The sequence below is a fragment of the Gopherus flavomarginatus genome, chromosome 2 (genome assembly GCF_025201925.1).
Source record: "Gopherus flavomarginatus isolate rGopFla2 chromosome 2, rGopFla2.mat.asm, whole genome shotgun sequence".
NCBI classification, from domain to species: domain Eukaryota; kingdom Metazoa; phylum Chordata; order Testudines; family Testudinidae; genus Gopherus; species Gopherus flavomarginatus.
The window spans coordinates 31,057,592-31,079,444 of NC_066618.1; the positions used below are offsets into that span (position 1 = coordinate 31,057,592).

At 39.1% G+C, this 21,853-nt stretch overlaps 1 protein-coding gene across 2 annotated transcripts in view; it reads left to right on the plus strand.

Moving 5' to 3' along the window:
* KIF5B (kinesin family member 5B) overlaps positions 1-21,853 on the plus strand; it is a 65,403-nt gene that overhangs the window by 31,120 nt on the left and 12,430 nt on the right. Inside the window, exons 13-20 of one of the 2 annotated variants that reach the window (XM_050939027.1) lie at positions 752-820; positions 7,368-7,574; positions 13,147-13,290; positions 14,210-14,398; positions 19,265-19,406; positions 19,732-19,797; positions 19,886-19,991; positions 20,719-20,820. In XM_050939027.1, coding sequence (XP_050794984.1) covers positions 752-820; positions 7,368-7,574; positions 13,147-13,290; positions 14,210-14,398; positions 19,265-19,406; positions 19,732-19,797; positions 19,886-19,991; positions 20,719-20,820 — 1,025 coding nt within the window. The remainder of the gene's footprint in view (positions 1-751; positions 821-7,367; positions 7,575-13,146; positions 13,291-14,209; positions 14,399-19,264; positions 19,407-19,731; positions 19,798-19,885; positions 19,992-20,718; positions 20,821-21,853) is intronic. The other variant, XM_050939028.1, reaches the window with a different exon arrangement.

The window sequence follows — 21,853 nt, forward strand, 5'->3', positions numbered from 1 at the left end:
ACACAACAGAAACAATCACCTCATTTGGGACTAATTGGCATTCTCCTTGTCAATTTCAACAGGTGGGGGCAGAGATTGAAAGGATAGAAAGAACAAAGCAAAGTGGGCAGCTCATAGGAAATAGATGAAAATGGAGTCTGATGTAGGCAGAGTAGAGTTGAGTGGTCTCGAAGAATGTTCTGCATTCAACTAGTTGAAATGCTCCTTGATAGTTGGATGTCTGTGATAATACAATACTAAAGGTCGGGGGACGGGGAGGTAATATGCAATTAAACTGACATTTGAGTAATATGTTTTGGAAAAGCTGAGAGATGTTGCTTATTTTGTCCATTATTATATTTTACAAAATATGACATTTGGTTACATTTCTCTAACATTTAAATAATATTACGGTACTAAATTTCTTGAAGTAATAAATTTATCTAAAGTCAGGAGAATTTTCATCCTAAGCAGGTTACTTGGAAGTTACAGCAGGCACATGTCCTAGTTCTTGAACTTGGAGAAGACATTGTGACATAACAAAGGGGTAGGATTTTGCTCTTGGGTTCAAAGTAAATTACTACAAATGCATCTAAAGCTAGAAGCCGCCTGTATTTTTTTATATCACTTTTGAATCCATGAATCATCGGTATTGTATTTAGTTTGATTTGTTTCCAAAAATGGAAAGGTTGATGAACAACTGATTTTCTAATGTGTATTTGAGATTTTTGTGTGTTCAAACTGTTCAATGGATTGCTGGTTTTAATTGCAGGATGAAGAAATCAATCAGCAGAGCCAATTAGTAGAAAAGTTGAAGACACAAATGTTGGATCAGGAAGAGGTGAGTTTCACTATTGTGTATTTTATTTGGGGTTTTTCATTTGATTAAAAAAAGAGGATAATGCAGGAAAAAAAAACACCTTAAAGTTATAACTAACTTTTCAGTTAACTGAAAGTAGGATGATTATATAAAGAAACTGGTTTATTCATTTACCACATCATAATCCTTCCCTAGTTTTAAAGTCAGAATCTAACTGTTCAATGTCTATCCAGAGCTCCCAGTTTGATGTACTTTGGCCAGTCAGTAACTACAGATTCACAAACCCCTTTACCAATTTAATGTGTCCGTTAAGAGTTTTGGCGCAGTAGATCTTCCCCACCTTTTCCATGGGTATCAAGAAGTCTCATTCTTTAGAAGTTTCAAAATACTTGCATTCCTCTGTAGAAAGAATATGAAATGGAGGAAAAAACCCTCTTAAGTAGTGTTCATTTTAATCACCACCGTATTTTGATCACAAAACTATTCAGTTTTACCAAGGCATTGAGTTGTGACATCATAATTTGTATACAGTTATCCTCTTATCTAGGTTTGCTGGAAGTATTGGACATAATGTTTTCTTTTTATTAACTGTATATGAATCTGCTCTTGCTGTGTAATGCCAACCAAAAGTATTTAATTTTGTATAATTTATTTAAAAAGAAAAGCTTTACCAGATCCTTTTGTTTGTTATTTTTGACAGATTTTTAGGTTAGGTAATATTAATATCTAATCTCCGTACAAAGTCACTGAATTATTTATAATTGTAGATGCAAATGATTCCATTGCTAGAGAAAACAAAAGGGAAGCGTGGGCAACCTTGCCTGGCTCTCCTATATAAGAAAATAGATTTATTTCATTTTCAATATTTGTCTGAAGCCATGTGTGCACTACAGAGTTATAGTGACTTAAATTAGAGCTATTCAGGCTGGAGCCACAGATGTCAAAATGTCCACCAGTTTGAGAGATTTTTCCTGTACCTCCTCTGATTGGATATCTAGGCCATAGCCATCCTCCTCAACAACTCCTGATGAGTCTTATAATTGTCCCAGGCTGACGAAATAGGCTTCACTGCAACTGCCTCATCTGGGGATGAGGAAGAGGGACTTAAGTTATGTCGATGATCAGAAGCCACTTTAATTACATCAGTTGTGCATGTCCACACAACACTCCTTGGATTGGCGGAATGTGTCCACAGTGAGTGCTCGTTTTGCGCTGTTTTTCAACAGCCCTTGTTAACTGTGCACCCACCATCTTTGCCTGAAAGCATGGATCCTGAACTGCTGACCAGTTTGGTGATGAACATTATGAACACAATGTGGTTGATTCTGCAGTATTTCATGAGCTGTGAACCAGTGGTGCCTGCCCTGCTGCCTGCCATGGAAAGAAATAATTCAAGATTGCTGCTGTCATTCATTGAGCAGCTGCACACAGTGGACCGTCAGTACTGAGCTCAGGAAACAAGCACTGAGTGGTGGTATCACATCGTGATGCAAGTATGGGATGACAAGCCGTGGCTGCAGAACTTTCAGATGCACAGATCCACCTTCCTGGAACTGTGTGCGGATCTCACCCTAGTACTGCAGCACAAGGACACCAGAATGAGAGCTGTCCTCACTATGGAAAAGCGAGTGGTGATCACCGTGTGGAAGCTTGCAACACCAGACTGCTACTGGTCAGTCATGAATCAGTTTGGCATTGGAAAGTCCAGTGTAGGAGCTGCAGTGATGCAAGTGTGCAGGGTCATTAATCACCACCTGCTATGAAGGACTGTGACTCTCGGTAATGTGCAGGAAATAGTGGAGGCTGTGAGGCAATGGCATTCCCTCACTGCAGCAGGGCAATGTATAGAACAAATATCCCAATTTGGGCCCCAGACTATCTTTCAGCGGAGTACATGAAGTGGAAGGGCTACTTCTCCACTGTGGATCACCAAGGCTGTTTCACTGACATCCATGTGGAGTGGTCAGGAAAGGTGCATGATGCACACGTCTTTAGGAATACTGGACTATATAGAAAACTACACAGTGGGACTTTCTTTCCTGACCAGACGATTCAAATGGGGGATATCGAAATGTCCATAGTGATCCTGAGAGACCCCGTCTACCCATCTCTCTCGTGGTTCTTGAAGCCTTACACCAGGAATCTATACAGCAGCAAGGAGCGGTTCAACAGGTGCCGAATGACCACTGAATGTGACTTTGCCAATTAAAAGATTGCTGGTGCTGCCTTTTTGGCAGGTTGATCATTTTCAGTTGACTATCCTCTGCATAACATTTGCGAAGCGAAGGGAGAAAAGTTTCCCTGGGATGGAGCGCTGAGGTAGATCAGCTGGCTACTGATTTGGAGCTGCTACATATCCGGGCAATTAGAGGGGCACAGCAGGGAGGGGGCTATTTGAATTAGGGAGGCTTTGAAGAAGCATTTTGACAATGATTCGCTGTAACGTGTCTTTATGTGATGCATTCTACCAGACAATATTTACTTGCCACCCTGAACAATCCCTTTAGTGCTTGCTTCCTGAGCTTTAATTGTACTAAGCAAATATTCCTGCCAATAGCCACTGTGTTTAAATGTTAGCACCGACTAACATGTGTGAAACAAATAGACTCATTTTATTTCAAAGACTAACATTTGATAATAGGATGAAACACCCAAATTTTGTCAAATGGGACATGGTAATGAGGAAATGTCTCTCGGTTTCGGCTCACACAGCTGCATATAACTGCAGCTTTCATTGTGAAACCAGTCCTTGGAGTGCATGGGGTACTGCGAGGGACTGGGAACATGTGAGGAATGTGGTGGGGGAGTTTGGGGAGGACATGGCATGAAGTTCTGTATTGGCTGCAGGGGGTGTCATGCATGAATATGCTCTGATTGCAGGCTAAAAGTGGACTTCAGCATCTCTGGCCCTCCAGTAGCTTTATCATCCGCTCCTGCGCCTGTGTCCTTTCCAGGCTACCCAGCCTGAGTCTTAATTGTCTCCCTCCATGCTCTTGTTTATTTATATGCTGCATCTGTTAATTGCAGCACTTTGTGAAACATATCTTCCTTACTCCTTCTGGTTTGCAACCTTATCTGATTGAGGTGCTCTGCTTATGTGGAGGAATGGATCCTCAAGGGCATATCTGCAGAAACCAAAGAAACAATTAACAGAGACAGTATTGTGAATTCACTCAAAGCCATGAATCACAAAAGTTGTACACACCTCTTTCTCACTGTCCCTTTGCTAGCACACAGCTTGGTGAGAGCCTCAAATGTGGTGAGTTTGATTTGGGGGGGGTTGGGGAATGAGCAAGAAGGGAAAAAGGGTCTGGGTGGTTTGCAAGGAGGGTCACTACATGCATAATCAAACCCAATATCTTACTCCTAAGGGTAACCCAGGATGCATCTCCTGCATGCATGCGGCTTCAGACAGAGCCTTTATGCTGCTCGCCAGTGTGCTGCTCTGATCCCTGCGGAAATAATTTCCGGTTGGCGTGGCAGTTTCCTACAGTGGGGGGAGAAACAAGGCAGCTCTGCCAAGGAACTTTCAGCAGAGAATTGCAGAATACCTACAGAAAAATTTCCTAGAGATCGCTATCTCAGATTCTCGGGACATGCTGGTGTACATTAAAGAACTTCTCCGCTGGGCCCGCGCTGCGTAGAAGTTTATTAATTTCTGTGCCTTATCCCTCGTCTACCATATAACAAAGTACATGAGCTCAGTTCCTCTCACTGTGCTGTATCAAAGCAAAATGGACGCTTACTGGAGCTCGCATCTCTTGCTTCAGAAACTCCAGGGCTGGAGTGATGGGACTGGCTGGACCTCTCTGGAGTCAAAAAGAGGCCCTGACTTACCACGCCACTGGATAATCCTGTGATGTGTTCCACAGCCTCCTCCAACTCCACTTCCTCGTCTATCACTTTACCACTTCATCTTTAGGGTTGACTCTGCTGTCCGCTGCCTCAAGTCCTCCCGAAGTATCTTTGGGGGTTTTTGGTGGTTGAAGTGGGGTCGCTGCCAAGGATGATGTGCAGCTCCTTGTAAAAGCTGCATGTCGTCTTCACTGCACCAGAGCGACGGTTGGCCTCCCTTGCCTTCTGGTATGTCTGTCTCAGCACATCGATCTTATCATGGCACTGCTGATATCATGCCCCCTCTCCTGCATCCCACTAGCAATCAGGCTGTAGGTATCAAAGTTCTTATGGCTGAAACAAAGCTGCAGCTGCACAGCCTCCTCTCCCCACAGACTCAGAAGATCCAACATAGAATCACAGAATCATGGAATCATAGAATATCAGGGTTGGAAGGGACCTCAGGAGGTCATCTAGTCCAACCCCCTGCTCAAAACAGGACCAATTCCCAACTAAATCATCCCAGCCAGGACTTTGTCAAGCCTGACCTTAAAAACTCCTAAGGAAGGAGATTCTACTATCTCCCTAGGTAACCCATTCCAGTGTTTCACCACTCTTAAGTGTAAAAGTTTTTCCTAATATCCAACCTAAACCTCCCCCACTGCAACTTGAGACCATTACTCCTTGTTCTGTCATCTGCTACCACTGAGAACAGTCTAGATCCATCCTCTTTGGAACCCCCTTTCAGGCAGTTGAAAGCAGCTATCAATTCCTGCCTCATTCTTCTCTTCTACAGACTAAACAATCCCAGTTCTCAGCCTCTCCTCATAAGTCATGTGCTCCAGTCCCCTAATCATTTTTGTTTCCCTCCGCTGGACTCTTTCCAATTTTTCCACATCCATCTTGTAGTGTGGGGCCCAAAACTGGACACACTACTCCAGATGAGGCCTTACCAATGTCGAATAAAGGGGAATGATCACATCCCTCGATCTGCTGGCAATGCCCCTACTTAAACAGCCCAGAATGCCATTAGCCTTCATGGCAACAAGGGCACACTGTTGACTCATATCCAGCTTTTCATCCACTGTAAACCCAGGTCCTTTTCTACAGAACTGCTTCCTAGCCATTCAGTCCCTAGTCTGTAACAGTGAATGGGATTCTTCCGTCCTAAGTGCAAGACTCTGCACTTGTCCTTGTTGAACCTCATCAGGTTTCTTTTGGCCCAGTCCTCTAATTTGTCTAGGTCCCTCTGTATCCTGTCCCTACTCTCCAGTGTATCTACCACTCCTCCAAGTTTAGTGTCATCTGCAAACTTGCTGAGAGTGCAGTCCACGCCATCCTCCAGATCATTAATGAAGATAGTGAACAAAACCGGCCCCAAGACCGACCCCTGGGGCACTCCACTTGAAACTGGCTGCCAACTGAACATGGAGCCATTGATCACTACCCGTTGAGCCCGACGATCTGGCCAGCTTTCTATCCACCTTATAGTCCAATCGTCCAGCCCATACTTCTTTAATTGCTGGAAAGAATACTGTGGGAGACTGTATCAAAAGCTTTGCTAAAGTCAAGGAATAACACATCCACTGCTTTCCCCTCATCCATAGACCCAGTTATCTCCTCATAGAAGGCAATTAGGTTAGTCAGGCATGACTTGCCCTTGGTGAATCCATGCTGACTGTTCCTGATCACTTTCCTCTCTTCTAAGTGCTTCAGCTCTGGTGTACTCCATGCAGGAGTGCATCTACTGTGAAAAGCCAGCAAGGTCAGCTGGAAAGGTCCTGTGTTAACTGTCCATGCTGAGCGAAGAGGAATTACAAAAATTCTCAATCCATTAAACAAGGGAGGGGTGCATGCCTGTGTTTCTTCAGGGCGCAGAGTTCAAACTGCTGACTAGAGCAGTCATGATGGGCATTGTGGGACACCTCCCGGAAGCCAGTTAGAGCAGCATAAGCAAGCACAGTGTCTACACTACACTGCGTTGATCTGCCTTTTGTCACAAAAAACTCTGCACCTCTCTTCGAGGTGATTTTATTTTGCTGGCATAGCAGGAATGTTAAACCAGCGGGAGGAACATTGTAGTGTGTACACCTCCACTGTTTTGTCGATGAAAGCTGACTTTTGTTGACAAATCTGTGTAGTGTAGACAAGGCCTGAGCATATACAACTTTGACCATACTTCAGAAAATGGTTTCGGCTCTGGTTTTTCAATATTTTGAAAACTCTCCATTCTGCTTGGTCATGTACCTATTCAGTAATGAAATATTAAAATACAGAGACAGTGAAGTACTGGCCACGTTTAAGTCAATTGGGAGTTTAGAACATTCTAATTAAACTAATGATTAACGACTTCTTTAAAGTTCACCAGGAAGATCTGCTATATGATTTTCAAGCCTTCCCTCTCTTCCCTACCCCACCCCCCAGGTTTTGACTAATAGTTAACTGTAAATAAAAATGCAGATCTTGTCAGTTAGACCAGATATTGAAATATACAACATGAGCTTTATCTACTATCCTTGACAAATAGTTTAACCATCCGTTTCTTAAAATACAGTTGTACTGAGGATAAGTTCAGGGATTGCTATTTTGTGATGGTAGACCATGTACAAATTCTAAATAAATAAGGCTTTATACTCTAGGAGAAACTGTTCAGTACATTTGGGCTCCCACTTGCATTTCTTAATGTCATGGAAGTGACAACTTGTGTTTTATTACTTTTTTATCACTCTTGTAGCTTCTAGCATCTACCAGGCGGGACCAAGACAATATGCAAGCTGAGCTGAATCGCCTCCAGGCTGAAAATGATGCCTCTAAAGAAGAAGTAAAAGAGGTGCTACAAGCCCTTGAGGAACTTGCTGTCAACTATGATCAGAAATCTCAGGAAGTAGAAGACAAAGCAAAGGAGTATGAGCTGCTTAGTGATGAACTCAATCAGAAATCGGTAGGAAATCAGGGCAGGGAATTACTAAATGTCTGTAATGTAATTTTTTTGTTATTGGGAAACATGTTTTTTCAACTGCTTACATATGTTGTCTCTTTTAAATGGCTTTTTTGAGTGTTAAAACATGAAATTTAGCTTTATGTATTTCTGATGTGGAATTGTAATAGTTCTGATTTGATTATCTAAATCAGATTTTGGCAAATATTAATGTGATATGTACCTTGCACAACAAATCCTAGTTAATGGGAAAGATAGAAAATGCAATTTATATCTGCCACTCAGATTTCCCTTGTGGAGCCTCGGCTTGGAGTTGCCCTTCTGAGGAGTTATTCCATAGCTGCTAATTTTTGCAATTTGCCTGGGGGAGTGGTTTCAAAATCCTGTTACGTCACTGTAGCAGCAGGTTGTACAGTCAGTTCTGTTTCCTAAAGTGAGCAGAGATAGGTGTTTGACTCTCAATACGTTAATGCAGTAGGCAATTAAAACTTTCCACCCTTAACTGCTGGTAGCACTTGAAGGGTGATAAGTAGGCAGTTACTGTATTATTGATGAGAGAAGTGCCTGCCTGCCTTGGACTCTTGGTGTCCAAGTCTCATTCTGTGGGTCTGTTCTGTCCTAGTCCAGGTGTTAGCGGTATATTACCAACCAAAAGGTGGAGAAAGATTCCGCTCTATACTTTCTTCTGTTTGAGCTGCTTCAGAAGTTCTAATGTTTGTCAGGTTTTGAATTCATCCAAAAAAAAAAAATCTACTTAATCCTCTTTCCTTTGGATTCTTTCAATACTTTTCAAAACTATTACCCAGGTAAAATATTTTTCTTACTGATTAAGTTTCCAGAACTACTCTGTTTGTGTTTAGGATGAATTTTACCTTTGCTTCCATCACACTGGTAACACACAATTTTCTGTGTGTGTTCATTGCTTACATAAAAATGGTGTGGTTTCATACAGGCAATATAGATGTTTCCATTTGTTTCCTTACCAACCAGTTGCAGAGTTTCTTAATTAAAAAAGCATTTTGTGATACCAAACTAGATCTTCATTTGCATGAAACATTTTAGTTCTGTAAGCTGATCTCCAGCCTGGGGAATTTTCTTTCTCTGTGCTGACTTTCTTTATTTACATTTCACTTCCTTGCTGTGCCAGTGAGTAAATAACCGGATACTAGCTTGAGGGACTTGTTCTCAACTCTCTGCTATGGTGACTAGGTGTACATAAGAGGTAGTATTTGTTGACTATCAGCAACCTAAAGCTGTTTGGGCCTTATTTGAAATAGCAATTAGTATCTACCATTGTGCCCATCTTTTTGTCCCTCCAAACATTCTAGGTTGAGTGGATAGCAGATACTTTAAGAACGAGAATGCTGGTAAATTAGGATTTGACACTGGAACAATTTTAGAAGAAAGTGCTTCTCCATCTTTTTTTAGATGGATTTTATCAAACTTGAGTAGTATGAAGACAGTATAAATGATCAATCTAGAACCAGCACAAAAATATTTTTAAATTCTCACTTCTCCAAAGAACCCAACTCCAGGATTCCAGCTTGGGAGTTCCAGTAGTTATCCTAAACTGTTGGGCTCAGCAGCAGGCCTGTGGCATCCCTCTTGCCTGGGAATCTGCTAATTTCAGTCTGTATTTAGAGACTTAGTTTCTGATTATAGTTAACAAAAAAGTTTCTTAGGCGTGGGATCCTCTGATCACTAGTTTTTCTTAACTCGGTGTGAGATGTCAGGACATTGCTGCATATACCCCAGTGAAATTTTTTTGTTTCGGGTATACATTTTGTTCAAACAGGGTTTTGACAACTGGTGTCCCTTTGTCAGTGACAGGCTTGTCTCTTCTGGGCATGTTTGTGCCAAAATTGGGATAATTGGTTTCAGGCCTCCCTTGGGGGATACTTGGGGTACAACCTGGAACTGTGGGACTGCTGTTGCCCCTTGACTCTCCAGCCTGGACTCTCTCTCAAAAAGCTATGCCCATGACAAGCAGCAAAACTCCTGTGATCAAAAGAGGTGCTGTGATCACTCAACTATCAGCATGTGGAGTCTCACACCCAGCTAAATTACATGAATGCTCCCCGAGCCACTCATGAATCATGAGAGAGAGCCACCAGCAAATCACTCCAGCCTTGCACCCTGGAAATTTACAGTCTTACATTGCTCAAGACTCACTTGGACAGTGCAAGCTCATTAATTAGTTTGCCACTTTGTCAAAGGAAAGTGGACATTCACCAGCCTTTGTAATCTGAGCTCAGATTCCCCAAGGACTTCAACCAAAAACACACTGTTCAGGTAAAATATAAAAACAGATTTATTAATTACAGAGATTTTTAACTGATTATAAGTAGCAGGTATATAGATCAAAATTGATTACATAAGAAATAGAATTTAGAGTGTGTATTTATTTTTAACTTTAACAGACTAAGCAGGATTTGAATCAGTCTCTCACCCTAAGAGAGCGTGCAGTCAGCTCACAGTTCTCAGTACACAGGCTGGATGCCCTTTGAGCTGGGGAGATTGGTCCCAGGCTGGAAAGTCTTTGTCTTTCAGATGACCTTCCAGGTTTTGAGATGGGGAAAGAGAGGCCAAGTGATGACATCACTGTCCCTCTTTTATACTTTCTTCCAGCTGCTGGAAAGATCCTTGCTGTGAGGATTAGGCTGTCCTCACTGAGAAGCCTCTGAGAGAGAGTGGATTTTTCTTGATTGGCCAGCAACCTCTGTCTGGCCAGTGATAGTTGCTCCTTTTGTTCCTACTGAAAGGCCAGCTATGGATGTCTCCCAACATATTTCAGTAACACATATGGCAATAATTCATAACTTCACATACAATGAAGTACATACAATCCAACAGGATATAAAATGAGATCTCACCAGTATGGATTGTACAAAACATATCATAATCATATGACAGTGGTGAATATGGGGGTTTCATGGTACTACTTTGAGGTCCAGAGAGTCTCAACATGTGCAGTTGATGTTGAGTTTATTAATCCCAACTTCATTGGAACATTATTGGGCTTCTGAAACTTGCCTTAATACAAGTGTACTATTTGCATTCCAAGCTTTGTTCTAATCTTAGTAAATCATTCTTTAGCAACAAGGATAGGCCTCACATTTTTACTAGAAGTAGTAAATAGTCTCCTCTGTGTAGCTTCCTCCTCCACCTTTTTTTTTTAATAGTTTTTGCCAGAGCCTTTTAAGTGTGTGTAGAGTGCAATTTTAACTTGTCTGTCATAGAATGGTATGATTCACAGGTGACATTCTTCAGAAACACCCATGATTGACTGTGGGATATGTAAACAGTAGTAGCCATGATCCAGTGAACACACCTGAAAGTTCCTCTGGTTTCGTACAGTTCTTTAGCCAAGTCCTTTTCAAAAACCAGTCTTAAGATTTAAAAGTGATTTGAGACTTTGTGATTTGAGACTTTGTATTGGTGCCATAAATCCAATAAGGTAGGTGCTGGTGTCATTCTCATCATTGTAAAACACCTAGCTGGATCCCATGCACTACTTCTGCTGCTCTGTCAAGGCTTTGATTCCTCAGGTGCTTGAATCTGCTTTATTGAGTAAGATGTCACCACTGTCCATCTTGATCTTTGAGAGTAGACCATGCTTGGTTTGTAACGTACTCTGCTCTTAACTTCAGAAACCAAAAATTTCTGGTCACTTCAGGATAGGCCTTTTGACGGTGTTCCTGATCTTTGCACTGAAGCACTGGCCTAGCAGCTGTAATGGTCAGTGTCCTCTACATCCTGGAATACCTGGGTACATTGGCTTTGGTACCCATGCACTGAGTCTTGGAACCATAAACGCCATTATCTTGATCACATTGTTGTCCTCTTTGTAAACAGTATATGTTGCTGCCAGTGCAGCCACTATGCTGCTAGTTATTACAGCAAACTGATGTTTGTATGGGATGAAGTGAATGCTGCTAAGGAACAGGAATGTTGGAAATTTGTTTACTGTTCAGAAAGGCAAGAACTGCCAGTTTCCCTCGGGATGATCCAGCTTTCTGTTTTTTGTTGTAACGGTAGCTATAGCCATCCCATTTGAGATGGAGACTGTCCAGGAAAGCCCAAGAGCTTTGGTATTACAGTACCAAGAACAGAGATACTTCCAACAGAAAGGGCCCTTACACTGAACTCTGTATCAGTTGGTAAAATATGGCAGAACACTCAACTGTAGAAAGTACCATTTGGATTTAGGACATCATAGGCTGTTCTTCCCACTGTGCCTATGGTACAGTATTCCCTAGCCATGATTCAGAATACCAAGATGCCTTTGGATGCAAGATAAGAGCGAGCAATGTTGGCAACATTCGTTCAGACTGTCTTTCCTGCTAAAATATCAGCAAACTGGAGAAGTTCCACCTTTGTTTAAAGAATTCACAAACTAACATGCTACAGTGTGGACATGACCACGCGTCAGGTGCAAGGTTCCCTTGATAATGCATTGATATCTTTGTTATTTGTGGTGATTGAGGTGATAGTGATAAGTATTTATCATTGATCCTTGCAGGCATGTATGGCTGCGTTCATCAAGCCTTTGTATTGATACTCAGCAGAAGGTAAAGAACCTGGCAGCAAACGTTTGTGAGAATGGAAAAAATGGAGTCACTCAGACTAAGGAAACTAGAACAACCTTCTGTTCTCTTAGGGTCATTTATCCAGTATCTGTCTACCTCCATCTATAGAAAAAGCAGTATTTTGGTATAGATTTCTGATGCTGAACCTAAATGTGCTTCGGATGACTTTGTCAAAATTAACGTTGGAGAACAACGAAGAAGTATGTTCTGTTTGGCAGCTGGTATTGGCATAAAGTGGCTTCTTCAATTTAAGTCTAACCCTGGATTTAGAGTTAGCTGTTGGTTGCACATGGATGGGCCCATCGTCAGTCTGTGTAAATTGTCATAGCTTTATTGTGAATGTCTGCTCTAGAATTAATGGCACTGCAAAAAAGACAACTTTGAAACGTCTCCCACAGCTACATCTGTTCAGAAAGCTCTAGGCAGGAATGGACTGAAATTGATGTAATCTGCTTCTGTGCAGAGGACAGCAGATAAACATCTAAATTGTCCTACTAGCAAAACATACATAGTGATGAATGTATGTCTTACTATGAGAGAAAGCAGATAAGGATGGGTCACATTTTAATGTCTTTATGAGAAACCCCTGTGCTGTCACACATTGGTAAATGTAACCATAAATGCTCTTCTAGGGTGTTGGCAGAATCATTGGCAGAGTTGCAGGATTATGTATTGTGTGCTGAAGGGCTTTGTGTCTTTCAGAAAAGAACTCCAGGAGTTTTGGTGAAATACTATTCGTTGTTGAAACTTTTTGTTTTGCATATTATGCTACTCTACAGTGCTTGCAGGTTTTTAACCCTTACTTTTAAAACATAATGTAGTTACCAGATTGAGGCACTTTAATGGAGGGACAAGATTTTCTAATGTCTAAATAAAAAATAGAAAATTAATTTTGAGGTTGCTGGATGAAAAACAAGAAGAAAAATATTCCCATGTAAAGATTGAAACTGATAAAATCTAATTTTACACTTTCATCCCTGTTCTAGGTAATTTTAGCCAGTATAGATGCAGAGCTTCAGAAACTTAAAGAAATGACCAACCACCAGAAAAAACGGGCAACAGAGATGATGGCCTCCTTATTAAAAGATCTTGCAGAAATAGGAATTGCAGTAGGAAATAATGACGCAAAGGTAAAGAGGAACTGTCACAAATGTAAAATGATACATACATTCATTCATGTTTAGGTCTTTTCAGTGTTATAAAGATTTAATAACTAAGGTAATTTATAACACCTGTAACCATGTACATGTCTTCCTGTAAGATTCTGAGAGAGGATAAAGAGTACCCAAGTGCTAGTATTTGCCTTTTACCGCTAATACAGTGTTTATAGCTGACTTATTTATAATAAGGCATAGCGTACAAAGTCTGAGAGCGGTTTAGTCTAACTATGCAAATACAGTGCAAACATTCCTCAGCTTAAGTCACTTCAGTCCACATGGCTAAATCACCAGATGTAATTGGCACAGTTGATGGTACCTGCTCTAGGAGAGACTGAGCACTGACTGGAAATGGTTGCTTTTACTTCTAGAATAGCTGTTCCTTCCAGAGTAATTAAGTTAACTAATAAGCCATATATAGAAGATACTACAGCTGCCTATACTTTCCCTGTGGGTGTAAGACGACTTTATTTTCCACTTCAGACAGTTTCTTTTCAAACGCTCACATGTTCACTTAGAAAAATCCCAAATAGACTAAAAAACTAAATTATTTTGAAGAGTTTGTCGCTGACCTGTAAACACTTGCAGTGACCTACAACTTAGCAAACACAAGTCAGAATTTCTTGATTGGGGGAAAAAAGTAAGTATGACTTATACTAGCCTTTCTAGTGGGAAGCAGCTGGGGTAAAGTTGTGTGTGAAAATGAAAAATAGTAGTACCTGTGGCTACCATAAACATAGTCTGAAATAGAATAGCAGTGCCATGACTGTGTACTAGAGACTAGGTACTACTTTTTTCTGATTGCACTTTGAGCTGCCGCATCCCATATTTAATATGAATGTTAATTATTTTTTTGATCACTTAAACCTTTCAAATTCTGTATTTCTTTCAGCAACCTGAAGGAACTGGCATGATAGATGAAGAATTCACAGTTGCAAGACTATACATTAGCAAAATGAAATCAGAAGTGAAAACAATGGTAAAACGCTGCAAGCAGTTAGAAAGCACTCAAACTGAAAGCAATAAAAAAATAGAAGAAAATGAAAAGGAGCTGGCAGCTTGTCAGCTTCTTATCTCACAGGTAAATGTTGCATTACTCTAGCTTTGGTAATTCAAGTCACTTCTGAAACATGATTCTTATGTTTATCTAGTTACTGGTCAGTAGCTAGGTTACTCTCACTTAACCTATAGCATACAATTTTGAAAATAGACAGACAAGGTGGATGCAGTAATATCTTTTTATTGAACTAGCTTCTATTGGTGAGAGACAAGCTTTCAAGCTTACACAGAAGTCTTTTTCAGGTCAGATTTTGAAAATAGTAATTCAGAGGTTTTGATCTGAACTTCTTTTTGCAGAACAAGAAAAGTCAGACATCTGTTTCTTCAAACTGTTTTAATGTTGTATTCATCAACCTGTTTTTAATATCAGCAATACATTAAAGTGTATAAGATCTTAAAACATTTTTTCATTCCCGATACAAAGTGCACTGAGAACTATAGACACCAAGGGGACTTAATGCTTCCTGTCAACCATAAGAGCACAGTTGAGTGGTTTCATATGTCTTAAAACCCCAATATAGGTTCCTAGACTTAAATGTCCATTTCCATAATTTTATATTTAACACTGAAACAACATTCTTATACTGGGTTAATCTTAACTTTTTTGTGACTTGTTGACTTTTTTTGCTGTTGGAGAAGTGTTGCATACAAATAATTTCTCAAAGCTTGCAAAAGCAGTCACTTTTTCTGAAGTGCTCTGAGGAGACAGCCAGTTTAAACACCAATTGAAAGGAGGGAAGGCAAGGCATCAGAGTGTAGACACAGTATGAGGAGGTTATCACAGTAGAACTGCTCTTTTTTTCGCTCCCCTTTTCAAAATTTTCAAATTAGCTGTCCATTTGTAATAATCTGGCTGTTTCCCTAATTCTTTTCTGTGTGTGACTGGTATGACTTTATCTCCATCTTATAGTGCAAGCAGCTTTCCATTTCTGGATAGATAGATCCTCAAGTGCAACAGGGTGGATTGATTTAAATCAGGGCAATTTTAAATCATCATTTTGAATCAACTTTTGCATTTATACTTCAGTTATTTTCTGAGGACAGGTGCATTCTCATTGGTTGATCTAACCATTAAAACATGTTGATTTACAGCTAAATAGAGCCTTCACACTAGATTTGGTACATCTTTTTGACACCTAGGGAAGCTGCACTATAACTATATACATTTATTTAAGCAACTATATAGCTTAATATTTTCAGATTCTTATTAATTATACATTTGAAGTATGTTAGAAAATGGTGACTGAAATATTAATTTACTGGATAATTAACTCTTTGCTGATGTGTGTAAAGCTGCATTAGGATGGTAACTGGTATTTAAACAAACACACATAACCACATATAACATTTATTTTTATTAAACAAAATAACCTTAAATGTTTTGGATACATAAACTTATCAAAACATGTTTCACATTTACAACTAAGTGATTTATTTAAAGAAACAGAGGTATTAACAAGAGTCAGTGAATTAAACTGTTTCAGGTCTGCTGGGGAAATTTTTTTCAAATATGCCTTAGTAAAAGTGAATGGAGTTGAAGTTCCTACTCACCTAAGTCTCTTGAAAATGAGACAGCAGTCTCCTGAGTTATATAGGCTGTCCTACAGACTTTTAAAACAGTAAATATCATCCCCTCCCTCCTCATTTTTAGTCATAGACTGCTTTTTCAACTCCCAATCAATTTGTTAACTTTGAATTAGTCTAAATGAAGAAAATATTCCTTCTGTGCCTGCAGAAGCAGCTAGTTCTGTCAAAAGCTGGGTTAGCATTTCAACAATGTCTGTTTCTACACATGTCCATCAGTTCATTGGTATGACTTTCTTTAAAACATCATCAGCAAACATGTACTGTTTGAGTGGTTCACCTCCACTCCTGAAATTTGATAGGTTTGCCATGATTGGTTGGTGCTCGTGTTACAGCAGCATCTTCTCCAGCACTTAGGTATCTACCCTGGTACTTTGGGTTGAGAATATTGACAAGAAAATGAGATGTAGTAAGTGCTTGATCCATCTATTTCCTTACTGCGTGCAATTTAATTTTGTTATTGGGCATTTCTTTCTTCAGCTTCTCTTGAAGTACACTTCCAAATTTCAACAGCATCAGCATTACAGCAGCAATCTTTCTGCAGTTTGTCCAAAGCCTGGAAATATATTAAATCCATACTTTGGCTTAGATAGTTCCATTTGTTTTGTCACAATTTTCCTCACAAATTGTCATCAAAATAGGCTAGTTCTTAATAAATAGCACAGAACAGTCATCCACTAAATTCCAATCCTACATCTTGGAGGAGAATTAGTTTGGATCGTCTTATTCTCTTCAGTGAAGTTGAAGCAAAGTGTTTGTTACGGAAGTATTTTGCTGTGTCAACATTTTCCTTTACTCCTGCAGTTGTATTTACATATTTGGCTAAAAGATGCAACAGATGAGCATGGCCCCCATGTTATAAGTTTCAGATTCACTTCATTATCTTCTAGATTTCTTCTCATCTTTGCTACATTTACAGCATTGCCTCTGACAAAGTTATGCATTTGACACTGGAATTTTTGTCCAGTTTGTTACAGCTTTTATTGTGTGTGTTTTTTTTCTTTAAGTATTCTGATATATGGGCATTTACTGATTGCACCAATTGTTTTGGTAAGATAGACAACCACATCTTGTGTTACACAGCACATATTACTGGATCAGTGTGTGCATGGCTAAACCATGAAGACTGCAATTAAAAAATTTCTGTCAATGTTTTTTTCACACTGTTCATTTTCCTTCTCATTCACTGTATCCAGCAACCTTCCAGCAATGTCTGCTCTACTGAGTTGAGTATAGCCTGGTCATATTGATTGTACCATGTCAATAAAATGTTCGCTCCTTTTGTCTTGTTCAGAACAAACTTGATGCATAAATAAACCATGCATCCTTTTCATCTATGGAGTCTTGCTCGAATTTGCTGATCCAGATTATAAATTCTTCCATGATTTTACTGTATGACAAAGAAAGCCCTTCCCCACCCCTTTTTTTTTTTTTTTTTTTCAGGCAGGTGATTTACTATCTGGTGTCTGTTAGTTGCAGCACTGCTGGTGATACCAGCAAATGACTCTGAAGCTGTAGACATTGCAGATGGATGTTCACAACTCTTTGCCTAAGTTGGACCCTGAAACAAAATGGTTTAAAAAAAATAAAAGTCCCACTCATGCTGAGTATTACTCAGTGAACTGCTTTAACAGTGCACTGAGATTCGTAAATTGATTCATCCTGCTGCAGCTGTTTGTACCACTGTTTAAATAGTATAACTTATTGTAAACCCAACTTTATAGGGAAATAATAAATCATAAGTATTATCTAAATCTATTTAAATCTTTATTTCTAGCAACATACCAAACAGCTTGGAGAAAAAAATTTAAAATGTTAAAATTCATGAATGCCTAATAAAACTTTACTGTTAAACAGGAAATCTGCACCTAGTATGTTTGATCATGTTCACAATAAAAAATAGTCTCAGAAGTTCAGCAGTTACAGTAAAATGTGATTTATAACTATTCCCACAGCAAACTAACATATCAACTATAGTTTGAACACACATTTTGAAATTCATAAGTAATCAAGCCATCCAAAACTCAACTTAGATTACTGTCAAATTTATTATTCTCCAGCATAGTAAAACATGCTAGGCAGTGCTTAAGAATGGTGCAATAAGTTGACCAATGAGTTGATCCAAATTGTTTCAAACATGTCCACATCATCATCTTCAAAGTCATTGCATTCTGAGGAGCATTTTTCATTGCTTTGACACCAGTGTTGCTCCCTTTGGGTTGTGTACGCTACTTCTCCCTTATTATATAACTCTGCCATCACTGCCCCCAGAAAAACAAGAACTAATAACAATCCAGGATTGTTGCTTGTGTAACCCACATGGCTTTTGCATTGCAGTATTTTATTTGTTTGGAGACCGAGGGAGGCAGTTAAGAGTAATGGATTTCTGTTTGTAACTCTGTGTACACATGCCACAAGTCATTTACTTGAAGTGTCAAGAACCATCAGGAAGCATGGGCTGGTAGTTATTAGGCAGATCAGTGTTTGTCCATGAGCTGGAGAGTAAGTTTCAATGGAAAGTGGAATCTTAAATATTTATAATTTGAGATCACTTGGAGAGAAGCTATAAAACAGGAGTGGATGATCCTAATGAGATGCATGATGATGTCTCCTGAAGTCAGAGGCCAGATTCCAGGGCCTATGATGATTTTGCCAGTCTCTTGCACCAAGTAGCACAGCCCCTGGATCCCTCAAAGGATCAAACCCTTAAACAGTATACGATGTATTATGCCATATTTATAAAGTTTGACCTCAAAAGCTAGATATTTCCCCCCTGACTTTCTTTATAGAGAAAAGCGGCCTTTAACTCAAAGTTTTTGATATTCATGGATTCAGCATATTTTTTTGTTTTAATATTTTAAGAGATTATGATTTTAGATCTTAACAAATCTTGCATTAGATTCAGATTTCATTATAAACAGATTTATTTTAAAAATGAAACTTATTATGTAAATAGAATATTTAAATTTTAAAAAAAATTGTTTTCCAAAAAAATCAATTTTTTATCCCCCTGATGTACAAAGATAAAAATCTATAGCCTGCCTTTCTCTCATTCTATCAATGTATTTACCTGTGAGCAGAGGTTTTTGAAATATTATGATAGTGTGTACAAGGCATACTATGAGGGTCTTGATCCTGAATTGGGTTAAGAATTCCTTTTTCTAGAAAAAGAATATTTGTATGCATTTGGTTTTCAAATTAGGTTTTTTTGCCTTTTAATTTTTTAATATTTTAAGTCTTGCATGGAACTTCATTTTCATATGCCTAGTTTAAATTTAAATTAATGTTGTTTTCATTCTGAAAGCATGAAGCCAAGATCAAGTCACTGACAGAGTATCTTCAGAATGTGGAACAGAAAAGGAGGCAACTGGAAGAATCTGTGGATTCCCTTAATGAAGAACTAGTCCAGCTTCGGGCACAGGGTCTGAATTTTTCTTTATATTTAAGTATGTAACCATTAATGTGGCTATGCATAACTGGCATCAGAGAAGATATGTGGTTAGTGTTTATCCTATTAAGGTAGCAGTTTAGTGCTATATAGTGTGTTCTAAAATATCTAAATTACAAAGTAGTTAGAGATAATATATTTGGACACACTTGTCTAAAAACTATTCAGAACGGGGTTAAGATACAGATATAAGACTGCACCTTAATCTGTCTGAATATAAAAAACTAATTCAAGGTTTAAAATGAAAGAGTGTAAATATAAATCTGACAGTTGTTCCTATGATTGACTAGGCTCTGTAACTGAAAACTTTATTTTCTCATTAGAAAAAGTCCATGAAATGGAGAAGGAGCACTTAAATAAGGTCGAAACTGCAAATGAAGTCAAGGCAAGTTAATGTATTTTGCTGTTCCTTAATAGTTTTATATAAAACTTCATATATTAAATAGTAAAACAAATATTCTTTTTTCCTATAGCAAGCTGTTGAGCAGCAGATTCAAAGCCACCGTGAGACACATCAAAAGCAACTTAGTAGCCTAAGAGATGAGGTTGATGCAAAGGAGAAGCTTATTACTGAACTCCAAGAGTAAGAGTTGTGCTGTTAAAATATTTTATTGATTTTTACCTAAGTTTTTAGACTACTGAGGTAATTATTATTTTACCTATATACCTAGCAGATTACTGAATTCCTTAGGATATTAATTTCTGGGTAATATTTGATTATTCTAATTTAATTAGTTCTTCGGTTGAGTCTTTAAGCATTCTTCATAGTAGTGAGTAGGATAACTCTTTTGTTGTCACCTGAGGTACTGTGCTCAAAACAAAGGAAAGAATGTCATCCTCTTTTTTTTTTTTTACACTGGTTTGTTAGTGCTGATTTTCAGGGTTTCTACAAGTGATGAGTAATGAAAAAAACAATGAATTTAGAATTTGGAAATCCTAGCTTTAGTGTGGATAAAATAAAGATAATATACTAGGCATCTATTGGTATAGTGAAAAAACCTTCTTTCCAACATTGTAAACATGTTTAATGTGAGCATGATTCTTTGATAAAGATTTCATTCATCTGACAGATGATCATTTCATTTGTTGATCATTTATCAGATCATCAGACCTTCATAAGGGTTAGTTGCTAAGATTTCTAATGCTCAGACTGCATTATAAATTTAATCCTTTAATAAAGGGAGCAGAGCACATCCTATCTCAGCTTAGTTTTGTTAAGAATGGCATATAATGATGAAGACCTGGAGCATTGTTGGAGTATCATCATGTTTCTCTATATTTGTATATTAATCCTAACTTTCTGTGTCCAGCCAAAATCAGAAGATGATGCTTGAGCAAGAACGTCTTAGAGTTGAGCATGAGAAACTGAGAGCTACAGATCAGGAGAAAAGCAGAAAACTGCATGAACTTACGTAAGTTCATGATCATACTTCAGGCAAGAAAATGTGTGTCTAGGGATCTTAAAATTGTAAATACTGGTAAGCTGAAGTGGTTTGGGAGAGATGTTCATTACTTAGCACATTGTGACAGAATCATATCTTTAGTAGAGGTCACGAGTTCTGTGGCTTTCTGGGGACCTCTGAGACTACTTCTGAGGCAAGGTGGGAGCAGCTGTCAAATCCGGGCTGCCGGAGCAATGGCTGCTGGAACAGCTGACTGGTGGCCACCCGGGGGTCAACGGAACAGCTGGCCACCATCCAGCCCCGGGGCCAGTGGAACAACTGGCTGGTGGGGAGACACCAGAGCAGTGGCTTTGGTTGGGTCAGCAGCAGCGGTCAGCCCCTGTGGGGCTGAAGCAGCTGCAAGCCCCAGCAGCTCTCTTTCTCCCTCTCTGCCTCCCAAGGTTGCGGGCTTCCATGAATTCTTTTACTGAAAAATATCTATGGCAGAATCTTAACCTTACATATTATTTAAAGCCTCCAGAGCTGCTCAGCCACACTACCATAGTCATGTTAATTCCTCCAGTATTAGAATGTGTTATTAGTTTTGTGCCACTTCACTTCAAAATAGTCCATGGCAGCACAGTTACTTGAAATTTTATTGTGATTTAAGAATTCCATTACTGTTCTGAAGTGGAAACAGGCTACTACTTGTAGGATTGTTCACTCATCTTTAATAGTTTTTCTTCCTCTCATCTCACCATTCTCTCCCTCCCCTTTTTAAAAATCAAAGTCTGAAAGTGTGACCTGATTCTGAGGCACTTCCCCCCCGCCCCCCCCCAAAAAATAAAAAATTAAACATGCTACCTTTAGTTGGCTGTAATGCCATTTCTTTATGGGAGAACTATTTTGGATTACACACATGCCACATTTAAAATGGGTAGTGGTTTGCCCAGTACATGCAAGATTGAATCTTCTATAGACTTCTTCAGGAACTTAAATAAACTGTTTAAGGGAATTGGTTATGATGTCTCAAAATTGGATGTATAAATGTAAAAAGAAATTT